The 12,189-nt window shown below is 37.4% G+C and overlaps 1 protein-coding gene across 2 annotated transcripts in view; it reads right to left on the reverse strand.

Annotated features, from left to right (window-relative positions):
• The window catches only part of stard13a (StAR-related lipid transfer (START) domain containing 13a), a 74,798-nt gene that overhangs the window by 38,016 nt on the left and 24,593 nt on the right, over positions 1 to 12,189 (reverse strand). Inside the window, exon 1 of one of the 2 annotated variants that reach the window (XM_017489770.3) lies at positions 4,136 to 4,633. The exons of the other annotated variant lie outside the window; for it this stretch is intronic. Coding sequence (XP_017345259.1) covers positions 4,136 to 4,259 — 124 coding nt within the window. The 5' untranslated portion in view covers positions 4,260 to 4,633. Of the gene's footprint in view, positions 1 to 4,135; positions 4,634 to 12,189 lie in introns of those variants that run through there. 2 annotated transcript variants of the gene reach the window in all.

Below are 12,189 nucleotides of genomic sequence, written 5' to 3' on the forward strand. Positions count from 1 at the left end.
CATATTAAGCTGATGATCCTTTTACAGCAGCAGTAACAAAATATAAAGAAGGCAAAGAAGCAAATAAGGAGAAGAAAATCACTTTTTGCTCAGCAATTCTGTGAAATGAGTTCTGTTACAGAGACACAGATCCCCCCCTTGTGGTACATAATGCCAATACACACACATGAAGTTGGTTAAATGTATTATTTTGATTTATTTAATCTGATTTATTACATGGTTCCTGCAAAGAATGTTGTGAATTTGTGTGTTGTGCACGCACACACACACACACACACACACACACACACACACACACACACACACACACACGCGCGCAAACATGCACTTTAACTACACTAAGGTGAACGCACTTAAGCTAAACTAAGGCATTTTCCACATTTTTGATGCTTGGTAAGTTTGTGAGTGACAAGAAGCTGATGTTGCACCACAGACACACACACACATACACACATACACACACACACACACACAGACACACACACACACACACACACACACACACACATGTACATGCACATCTCCCATCTCCTACAGTGTATATGAGTTGATTTATGGCCAGGTTGATGTTGATGTTGTCTGTGCTGCCCTACATTCTCCCTGACTGAAAAGAGCTCACTGACATTCCTCACTAAATACCTGAGCTCATACAGACTACACATTTAGTACCTTCTTGTCTCTGTTCATCTTGATTAGATGTGGAACATGAAAGAAAGGCACAATATATCACATGCAACCTAACTGACCACCGACCAGTGACGGTGAAGTGGGTTATGTATTGTACATTAGACCAAGCCAGACATGACCCTCAAAAACCCATAAATCTCACCATCAAAGTAAGAATTAACTAGTGAAATGCCAAACCATAGCAGCTTCCAGATGCTAACAGGACAGGACTTTGCCAAAAACTGCAGGCAACAGCTTTGGGGTCACTGACCCCTAGTGGCTACAGCTTTAAATTCAGAAATGTGAAAGTTTTCTTTTACTATCCAGCATGGCCTATTTTCATAATCTCTGTACTCTTTTTTAATGCAGCAAGAATCTCCAAATTCCTATCAAATGAACAACCAAATAAACTTTCTATTTAATCGTGCATTATTCCATGCAGGTGGGACTCTGCTAAATCCAAGCCCACCTGAGTTAGACGGCATCAGGACACATTCCACATACCATATTAATCATACCAACTGAGCCAAGAGTGGGAATCCCCAAATTCCACCTGTATTAGATTACAAGCAAACTGGAACTAATGCACAAAATTCATGAAAATACATCGAGATCTGCTAAAATATTTGCATTACTATGATGACCATAACAAGAAAAATGTGGGGGAAAATGTTGATGTAATAGACTGGTTCTGAATCACCATGTGCTATAGCCTTGGGATATAATTTTAGAAAATATCTATTGAATAGAATCATATGATTGAGAATGACAGAGGTGTATCTCTGTATTGTGCCCATTTTATCCTCATTAGATATGTGTACTTAATAAGTAAGCACTACAATGGAGTGAGAAAAGTTGTGTGGCTTGCTTACAAACACTTGAGCTAGTAATCTTCCTCTATTTCTATGAGGGTCACATGTATTAATCAGCCTTTATATTATAATTCAGTGTCTAATTAGTCCAACTAACAGGCTACTAGGTTTGTAAACAAAAACAGTAGCATCATACCTGTAGAATTTAGCCTTGCATTAACCAGCCCAATTTTTTAAGTAAATAAATTAGCCTATATGGAAAATGAAGCTTGTGAGTAGCTGTCTCTTCATACCCCCTCAATGAAAGAATCAACGAACACATAAAAAAGAGTGAGAAGATTCATTCATCTTCAGTGACTGCTTTATCCTGGCACGGTCTCTGTAGATACAGAGGCTATCCCAGGTACACCATAGTGCTATGCACACACTCATTCACACCTAGGGGGAAATTTAGCATAGCTAAATTTGGGGATGTAGAAGGAACCCAAAGAACCCAGAGGAAACCCATGCAGATGCTGGGAGGGCATGCAAAACTCCACACAGACCTGAGCTCTAGATCGAACCTAAGACCCACTGCGCCACCATGCCATCCATAAGGCAAACTATTTTCATGTGTTGAACTTGTCTGCCTCATTGATCAGGTTGGAATGTTGCTAGCCTAGAGACTGCTAGGTTTCCCCATTAAGGTAAAGGAGCTCACTAGTTAGATCTTTTTACCCCCGAAATAGCATTGGACTTGCAGAGGACAGTGAACACATACACTGTTTGCTATTTCAGATATGTTACAATGTTAGAACATAGTTGTTATACTTTGATAGTGTACATTTTCGGAATAAGGACCAACTGCACTAAATTAGACATTGATTTAAAAAGTTACCCAGGAAGCAAGATCTATTCTTAGCCATCCAGACCACCCACTTACTCTAGCTTCAACATTTTGCCCACAAATCTAGGCCAACTTTTATTGATAGCCCCTAAGAGATTACGGTATATGTAAAGATATTAAAGGTCATACAGCTTACTATTTTTTAACTTTTGTATTATTCTTGTCAATTGTCCACTGGAAGTGTGTCTATGAGACACATTTTAAGTTATTTTACACTGAAAACCATGTATTTCTAGAAGGGCATTCTCTGCACTTCCAACTAACACCAGGTTTTTACTCAAATATCCCACTAGACATTACTTCCAGACATATAAACAGACCCCAAATGTACATTAACTGACTTGAATAACACAGAATATGAGAAAGAAGGTGAGCAAAATATCCAGAACATCCAAAACATTTCAGCACAGTGATTCACTACAAGCATGCATAATTTAAATTATGTTTTTGTAACCGTTTGTTACAAATGGCGCTGAGATGAAAGTATTAATGTTTATTATTAGTGCGTCTTTCTACGTTCAATAAAGAGGATCAGTGTAAACTATGAAAGTAATGCAAAGCCATCCAGTGATGTTTGTGTACACAGCTGCATATGGCGAATTAAATAAACAGTTTGAAATTATGCACACTTAATTCATATTCTTTCTTAAATAGCATGTTTGATTTAATTTACCCCTACATGTTAATTATTACATTAACTAACAAACATGTACTAACATGTACTTAAGTTGGTCGTATTTTATGCTATAAAATTCATAAGCCTCACTGTGTAGGTAAGGTTAGCTCTTCATTAGTTCGTTAGCTCTTCATTACTACATGCCTTAACTCGTCATTAGTTCATATTTAAATAAGTACTAATTCAGGTATTAGTGCATGATTATTTATGTACTGTTATTGTAAAGTGTTAGCCAAAACAATTAACTAAATAAGTAAAACGCTGAGCACTATATTTTCTGATTTTAAAATCAAGCTTTGAAATAATGGTCTACATCCATAAACTACAAACTAAACTTTTAAAAGAGTTATTCAGGAAACTTGTTTACTAGATAAAACTTAAAAAAGAAAAAGAAAAAAGTGAGAGAATATAGCCTACTGTACTGTAGCCTACTGTACGTATTTCAGGACAGGAGACCACCACTGGTATGCACGTAGTCCACAGTGGGTGATAAACTCTTTTGCTTGTTGACTAAGACCAAAGACTTGACTTCTAAGGAAAACACAGCTGGCGAGCATGCTTAGTATGCTAGTGTGCAGTTTTTGATTGAGCCTCACAGGAAGGACAGAGCTGTGTGGGTTTGAGGGAGGTGAAGATTCAACAGAATGAACTCAGAGGAGAAATGGAGCTCATCTCACGGGACCTGTGTGACCCATAACGCCATATGACCTCTTTATGAGTTCCGCAATGTACAGTAGGATTTAATAAAAGTTTTAAATAACAAACACTAGCTCGGACAGACCGTTATTTTCTGCAGATAACGGTACATTCACAAAAAACTGCTTTTCAATTGGATTTAGAAGCTTGTAATTACGGTGATAAACGTCAGGAAAAGTGTACTATGTTTCAGTGTACACACTTGTGCATTACAGCTGATGCATGCATGTCGGAAACATTAACTCCAACTTGACCTTCCCAAAATAGCAGACAGAGCGCTCGCGCCGCTGACATCATTCTGCGGAGCTCGCTGTGCTGTCACGTTCAGTCCCAGCATCAGTAAATTCTCTGAAACTCTATGTAAAGGCGATGAGGAGCATGCGGTGCTGCTGTACTGACCTGCAAGTCGTCTCTCTCGGACATTTTTCCAGAGTAAATCCCAAGCCTTGGACGTGGAGTCGCGCAGCTGTTCGCTGATCGAGCGCCGCAGCTGCAGCTTTGTTGACTTTCGCCTCGTCGTCATTATGAAATATGACGCATTATAACGTGTCCGTGGCGCACCGTTATCGCTCCAGGCTCGGGACCCGCGATTTAGCTGCAATAGTCGTCACTCCATCTGATTCACGCCGCTGCGTCACCTTGCGCCAGAACAGTACAGTCACATTTTTCCCTGGCGCGAGCGTGTGTCGGTGAAATCGAGCCGGCCGTGCGTCATACTGACTGTAGCAGGCGCGTGCGCGCGAGAGAGAGAGAGAGAGAGAGGGAGAGAGCAAGCGCTGTTGGTTAGAAGCTGGTGAGAATAACGGAGACCGAGACAGATGTGAAGTTTTCAGCAGTGAGCAGATTGCAGATTGGTTTGGAAGCCTCACCCCTAAACGCCATAACCTTGCTCTCTCTCTCTCTCTCTCTCTCTCTCTCCCACTCACACACACACACACACACACACACACACACACACACACACACACACACACTATTGCCTTACTATTTTTGTGAGGACCATCTATATACATAATTATAATGGAAGTAATTAATGCATGCCTACATCTAAACCTAACCTTAACCTTACATTCAGGAGCCTAACCAAAATGTAAACATTTGTCTCTTGGGGTTTTCTTATTTATTTATTTATTTATTTATTTATTTATTTATTTATTTTTAGGTCTTTTAGAAAAAAAATGTTACATTAGATCTTACCCTTCCGTTTCTGTGTTTAAATCCTCTTTGAAGGCTTATTTGTATTCTTCATGTTTTAACTGAGAGTGTAAATTTTTCATTGGTCTTTTCTTTGGTTTTTGTTTACTCTTTTCGTTGGTTTTAATTGTGTTGTGTATATATATATATATATATATATATATATATATATATATATATATATATATATATATATATAGCACTTTGGTTTCAACATCTGTTGTTTTAAATGTGCTTTGTAAATCAATAAACTAAACAAAACTAAACTTTTTTCCCCACCATGTTTTTCTCTTTAACATAGTGAATTCAAAATGTAACAGTGAGACTAAAGTGCAGAATATCAACAGTATTTCTATAATGAGTGACACATAGGGCTCTTTTTATACATCCCCATTTCAGGGGATCAAAAATAAGATGTTTCTCATTACTTCATTTCTGATCAAAAAATTTTTTTTTCAACCATCCATCACCTTCTCTCACATATTCATGTGTGTTTCTGCAAATCTATAACTATAATCTGTAATCTTTTTGTTACTATATTGATGACTTCTGATTCCCAGAATTGTGGGTAGATGATTTTATCCCTAACCATAGACTTCATTTATCATACATCCAGTGACCACAACTCTGAATTTACAGCACAAAATTATGTAGCACAGTTGTGTGTATTTTTACCACCAACAGCTGGTGTGCTACCATTTTATCTTTCTGCTTACCAGATGTGGAATCACTCTTCATACATTGTAAGCTATTCAAGTAACCCAGACTATTTAATGCTTGCTGGCATGTACATACTTTTCAAGGCAGAAATGCAATCTAGTCATAGTGATGAATGATCAGTTTAATGAATTTGAGAAAAAAAAAATCCCCAGTAGACTAATTTTCCTACAGGGAGACCTACCAAGGTACCACCAGCTAATAAGGACTTGAGCCATAATCAAAATGCCATTGCACTCTATTTATTGACAATCATCATGCATGTACCCACACACAAGCAAAACCTGGTGTTAGCTAAATCTACTAAAATCAAACAAAATAACAGACCACAGAAACTACAACGTTATGCTGACCTTATGTGACTTAGAATTTCTGGTGCAAAGTCTTGTTTGCCACCCAAACACTTCCCAGAAGTAAAACTGTATCCAACATGACTGTATTCCATATTTAAATAACTGGAAACAGTGTGCATAGTGGATCATCTTCAAACTAAAGTGCGAATAAATATGTCTGAATGAAGGTTTACATGTTCTGTTTATAGGCACCTTTCTGGAATCATGATTAAATTAATATGGAAGCTCAACATAGCGGGTTACCATCAGATGCAAACAACTGGTTAGCCTAAAGAGCAGAAATTATGGGTTAAGTTGGGTTTTTTTGTAATAAAGTACATTTAAAATGTATTGTACAGTTTTACTTGAATCAGTGATTCAACTAATAACACAACCACTGCAGGAACAGGACTAATTCCGAAGTGCACAGAAGTATAGTACTTGTTTAAGTCCAACCAAAACATCAAAACTCAATTGAACAGTAAGACAACAACTTTTAAAATACAATACTTAATATATACAGGGCTGCAAAAAAGTATATGCACCCTTCCTGATTTCTCCTGTTCTTCTGTTATCTCATATTAAATTGTTTCAGAAATTAAAACAAAATCTAAGATACAACAAAGGCAACCTGAGTAAACACAAAATACAACTTTTATATGATAATGTTATTCACTGAAGCAAAAAAAAAGTTATCCAATACCTATTGGACCTGTGTGAAAATGTATTTGCCCCATAGTTACTAATTCCCACAAATCTATGAAACTGCATTCATAATGTGGTTCAGCTAGACTAGACACAACCAGGCCGGATTACTGCAAACCCTGTTCAATCAAATCAACACTTAAATAGAACTTTTTCAAAAGCATGAAGTTGGTTAAAAGGTCTTACACAGTAACACACCATGCCAAAATTGAAAGAAATTCCAGAAATTATTAGGAAGAAGGTGATTGAAATACATCAGTCTGGGAAGGGTTACAAAGCTATTTCAAAGGCGCTGGGACTCAGAAGAACTACAGTGAGAGCCATAATCTCCAAATGGAAAAACTCAACACAGTAGTGAACTTTCCCAGAAGTGACCGACCTCCCAAAATTCCTCCAAGAGCACAGAAACTACTCATCCAGGAAGTCACAAAAGAGCCAAGGACAACATCAAAAGACCTACAGACCTCTCTTGCATCAGTAAGGGTTCATGACTCCACTATCATAAAGACACTGGGTAAAAATGTCATCCATGGAAGAGTGGCGAGGCGAAAACCACTGCTGACCCAGAAGAAAATTAACACAGTAAAATCCCTAGTGTTGAATTAACACCCAGAGTGTTCATTTGTGTCCAGTGGGCTTATATAAACACTGTAGGGTGTAAATTCAACCCTCTGGGTTAGATGTTGGATAACTTTTTTTTTGCTTCAAAAAAAAAACCTAATAATAAAAACTGTATTGTGTGTTTACTCAGGTTGCCATTGTTTTATGCTGTATTTTGTTTGAAGATCTAAAACTCTTTAATATGAGATATACACAAAAACAGAAGAAATCAGTACTGTATATAGATATACTATATACCAACAATGACTCTCTCTCTCTCTCTCTCTCTCTCTCTCTCACACACACACACACACACACACACACACACACACACACACACACACACACACACACACACCTAGGGGCAGGTATTTAGAGTAGCTAATCCACCTACCAGTATTTTTTTGGGAATTGGGAGGAAATCACAGTGTTCAGAGGAAGCCCATGGGGAGAACATGCGAAATTCCACACAGACAGTCACCCAAGATCAGGATCATGGAGCAGTGAGACACCAGCACTACCTGCTGTGCCACCATGCCACCCAATAAAAACCCTACATGTTAAAACATAAAGAATGTAACTAAATGTCTATAAAAATTCTCAACTACAATAATTCATTTTTAATATGTTTTTTGATTTAACTGTAGAATATTTCTTAAACTTTCTAAAACCTCATATGTGACCTGTGATCTCTCTCTTTCTCTCAGTCTCTCTTGGGATTGGAGATTTATGTTAGTAGGTTATGGTGATGACATGCATGGCAGGAGCTGATGAGAGAAATGGGAAGAAACCTAATATAGCACCATTACAGCCAGTATCACACTGCTTTTACTAGTGGGACACTGTGCTATCTTATCAGATACATGAATGTAACTAAGTAAACCCTGCATACCCTGGGCTTCTGCAAGTGACATGCTGAGTAAGAAAGATTATTTACACAAGTGAACCCACAAAATAAAGCTTTAGGGTAACTTTACTCCAGGGAATATAGGACATGCAGCCAGTCTGTCGCTGAAAGGGTCTTAGTCCACTTAAACTGTTAAATATTATATTTACTGCTTATTGAGGTGAAAGACGTTTGACAGGTACAAAATCTATAGAGAAAAAAGATGCACTACGGACTCTTGCTTACACTTTAATCAATCAGTTATATACAGTGACCCAGAAGTGCAAAACACATTAATAAACCAAAACACAACAGAAAAATGAAAAACACCATGAAAAATATGAAAAGGCGACAGAAAATTCATTTTTTTGCAGTGAGCCTAACTGAATGTACTGATGCTTTTATTCTTGCTTATTTTTTTTTATCAAGGTATTTCATATGACATTATTTTAAATATACTGTCAATTGTGCATGGCATTATTATGAGTATGTGAATGCTAAAAACCTGCCTAATCGAAGCAGGGTTATTCAAAAGAAACAAATACATTTTATACCTGATTATAATTACATAAGTAACATAACATTAAAGTGTTTTCACAAGGTTAACTAGATAATAGACTGAAAAAGTGCATTTTTTCCTTATGATAGTCATGCACTGTCCATTCAGCAGTGAGCATGAGACGTGCAGTAAGGACCTAGTCTTTCCAATTTGAGTTAATGGTGTGCTGTTTTGTTTGCAAACTTGCTGTTGTATCTGGTTTTGTTGTTTGTATTTCTGAATTTCCTCTTGTGGTTTTGGTTTGTAAATGTGTTTTTGCACTTACACGCCATCATAGTTACATTCTAAGAAACATTTATGAAACGGTGGTCATGGATCTGACTGAGTGTATAAAGTTGTTGTTGCTATTAAAGAGTAATAGTGCATGTCTTAAATTTTCTTTTAGAAATTTTCTTTTAGAAATTTTCTTTTAGAAAACGTAAGAGGCATCCTCACTCTGAGACACTGCACATGCATGATCTAGTATTGTGTGTACTTGCCAAAACATGGAAATCAGTGTCACAAGGCCGATACCTTGTATAAATATTTTCAGCTATCTCTCTAAATTGCTCTGCTTATCTATCAAAGGGCAGCTTCTCTTTATAGCAGTGACATTTCATGCAGTATCACAGGAGGGCCCTTAGATCATCCTAATAAATATGCATGTGTAAGACCATTCGGTTCTTTGAGCATGCCATTTAAAGTGGATTCTTGCATCAGAAATTCTCAAATGTGTCACTATCCATACATCCTTCCTAGAATGTGTCCTTCTCCAATGGCAGACAATCAGAACAAGAGCCCATGAGCTGCCATGCTGGGACTGTGGCAATCACAGCAGCAGTTTCATTTCCGCTGGCAAACACGCTTCTAACTATGGGTGTGTAATACAGTAGAAACATAATAGGATGGTCTACCATTTACAGAAATTAAAGGGCAAAAGGAGATTAAAATACATACTACAATTTGTAGAATTTATTGGGACAAATCACTGGTTTTATTTAATCTTTTCATCTTTTGCCATGATGTTTCAAAATACTTGTCCAGCATGTAAATTGTTTCAGATCTCCAGTTTCTTGGAGAAGCTATCCTTGCAGAAGGCACACAAGAAAGACATTAAACAGATCATTTTTTATTTCAATCACTGAAAGAAAACATCATATTGTCATACTGCAACAACTATGGGTTATTGCAAGAACAGTATTATTGCATCACTCAAGCAGATGTGCGTTTGATATTTCCAGCAACACATCACTTACTTACAGAGAGAGTATCTGTGTTTAGAATGAGTTAATGATTAAAGGATGGGGTAGTTAAGTGACCAGTAAGGAATGCAAGGCCATGAGGGTTACACGGACATGGGCCCTAGTCAAAACATGTGTTGTATTTGGTGAAATTCCCTGTGATAGCTCAGAAAATGAAAATTTCAGGTCAAACCGATACCATAAACCCATTCACCCCAACATCTCTCCATAAAATAGCTCTGGAGAAGTATGTAGCCTTCTGGAGTTCCTACCACCAGCTTAGGGCTCATCCTCAGTTCCCATTAAACCAACAAAAACACACCATCACTGTTTCCACCCCTCTGTCTATTTAAATTGGTTTCTGAAACAGAGATTGTTATCACACAGGCAAGGACCTCTGGGATTGAGAAGTGGCTACTCTGGAGCTGGAAGAAAATCTAATGGATGCTGAGGGAAACAGCAAACACGAGAATGCTTGTCCTTACAAACTGAGGCCTCTGTTTATGTTGGCCACCCAGAGCAGCTCTCTTCCCTCTGGCTGGTAGACAGAAGTACACTTGGGGATTGCAAACCCACACCACCACAGATTCTGACTCCCTAAAATAATGAAACAGCACAGTGAGGGGCTGTATTACAAAGAGGACATATTTCTTAACACACATTTACACAAAGACACACACAAGATTGATGAGGTAGAGCTTCTTACTTCAATGAAAAGAGCATAGATAAAGTCATCATGTTTTCCTAGCTGTTGTATTCTATAATCAACACCCACACTCATACACAAATACTCAACCCATTATGACTTTCTAGAGAGGCCCATTTACTGTTTACATTGAGGTTGGTCTTTAGCTATACACACATTTTTGTGGAGCTAATGATGCTTGTGCCATAAACAGACAAAGTTATACAGGCCAACCACAAACTCAGCACTAAGCACAAACACTACACACTAAGCACGAGGGGTGGGTGTGGTAAGAGAGATAGAGAGAAAGAGAATGTGAGAAAGAAAGGGGGAGGGGGAGAATGAAAGAGAAAAGACAAAGTATATTTCAGTGTTAGTATGATGCCATGCAGATTTCAAGCAGAAATTAACTCATTGCCCTGCATCTAAATGTAACTGCACCCATTACAGAAGGCTCCATACACACTTTGGAATAAAAAAAAATGATGGGGGCATGCAGTAATAGGAGATCAACCCCAAAGTTGATAATTTTCCTATAATGTTTTATTTATCACCAATGCAGTTTGTCAACTATTGCAATTTTTTATATTAATGAATGACATTTCATACTTTTTAAACATTTACACTTATATTTAATGTTGTGGAATGTCTGTGAGTCAAGTTTGTTACCATTATTACTTATGTTATAGTGGCGATAAACAGCCACTACCGCAACAGCAGTGGAGGCTCATTCACAGGGCACAGCGGCACAGCCCCACCATATCACCTTCCACTTTAATAGGAACACTTGTATGCCTGCTCATTTATGCAGATAACTGTATATAGAGTCTGTATATATATATATATATATATATATATATATATATATATATATATATATATATATATATATATATATATATGTGTGTGTGTGTGTGTGTGTTTGTGTGTGTGTATATATTTGTAGAACATCTAATACATTTTACAAAATGTACCTGTAATCTGAATTCTTTTTTGACATAACTGTAATGGATCAGTTTCCAGTTTTTTGTATCCTGATTACGTAACACTGTTACATGTATTCCGTTACTTGCCAAGCCTGTCTGTAAGCTAGTGTGCTCCTAAACAATGACAACATGCTCTACAACATTATAAAAATCACCTTGCCGAAGTTGCTGTTTCTAAGCGATTGGCTATTTAAAAAAGGGGAGGAGCCACTCAATATGTCCTACATTGACTTCTTTTTTCAGTGGAAATTATGTCAACACTTCGAATAATGCTATGTGTTTCAAGGCACTTCATGTGGGCTTTAAAAAATCGAATAATATACATTATATTCATAGCTAGTGTGTCCAAACTTTTGAGTTGTACTGTAGGTCACACTTCTAAATGCAACTTGGGACTCTAAGCCAAGTTCAAATCAAAAAGCACAAACATGCACCGACTGGATGCTCAGATTTGCCATAATAGAATTAAAAAAGAAAAAAAAAAGTTCTACTGATTGTACTGAATTCTACTGTGTCTCATTGTAAAATGACAGTAAACCCATTATCAGTTAAAGCCCTGATTAATCTTT

Source organism: Ictalurus punctatus, chromosome 16 (assembly GCF_001660625.3).
Source record: "Ictalurus punctatus breed USDA103 chromosome 16, Coco_2.0, whole genome shotgun sequence".
NCBI lineage: Eukaryota > Metazoa > Chordata > Actinopteri > Siluriformes > Ictaluridae > Ictalurus > Ictalurus punctatus.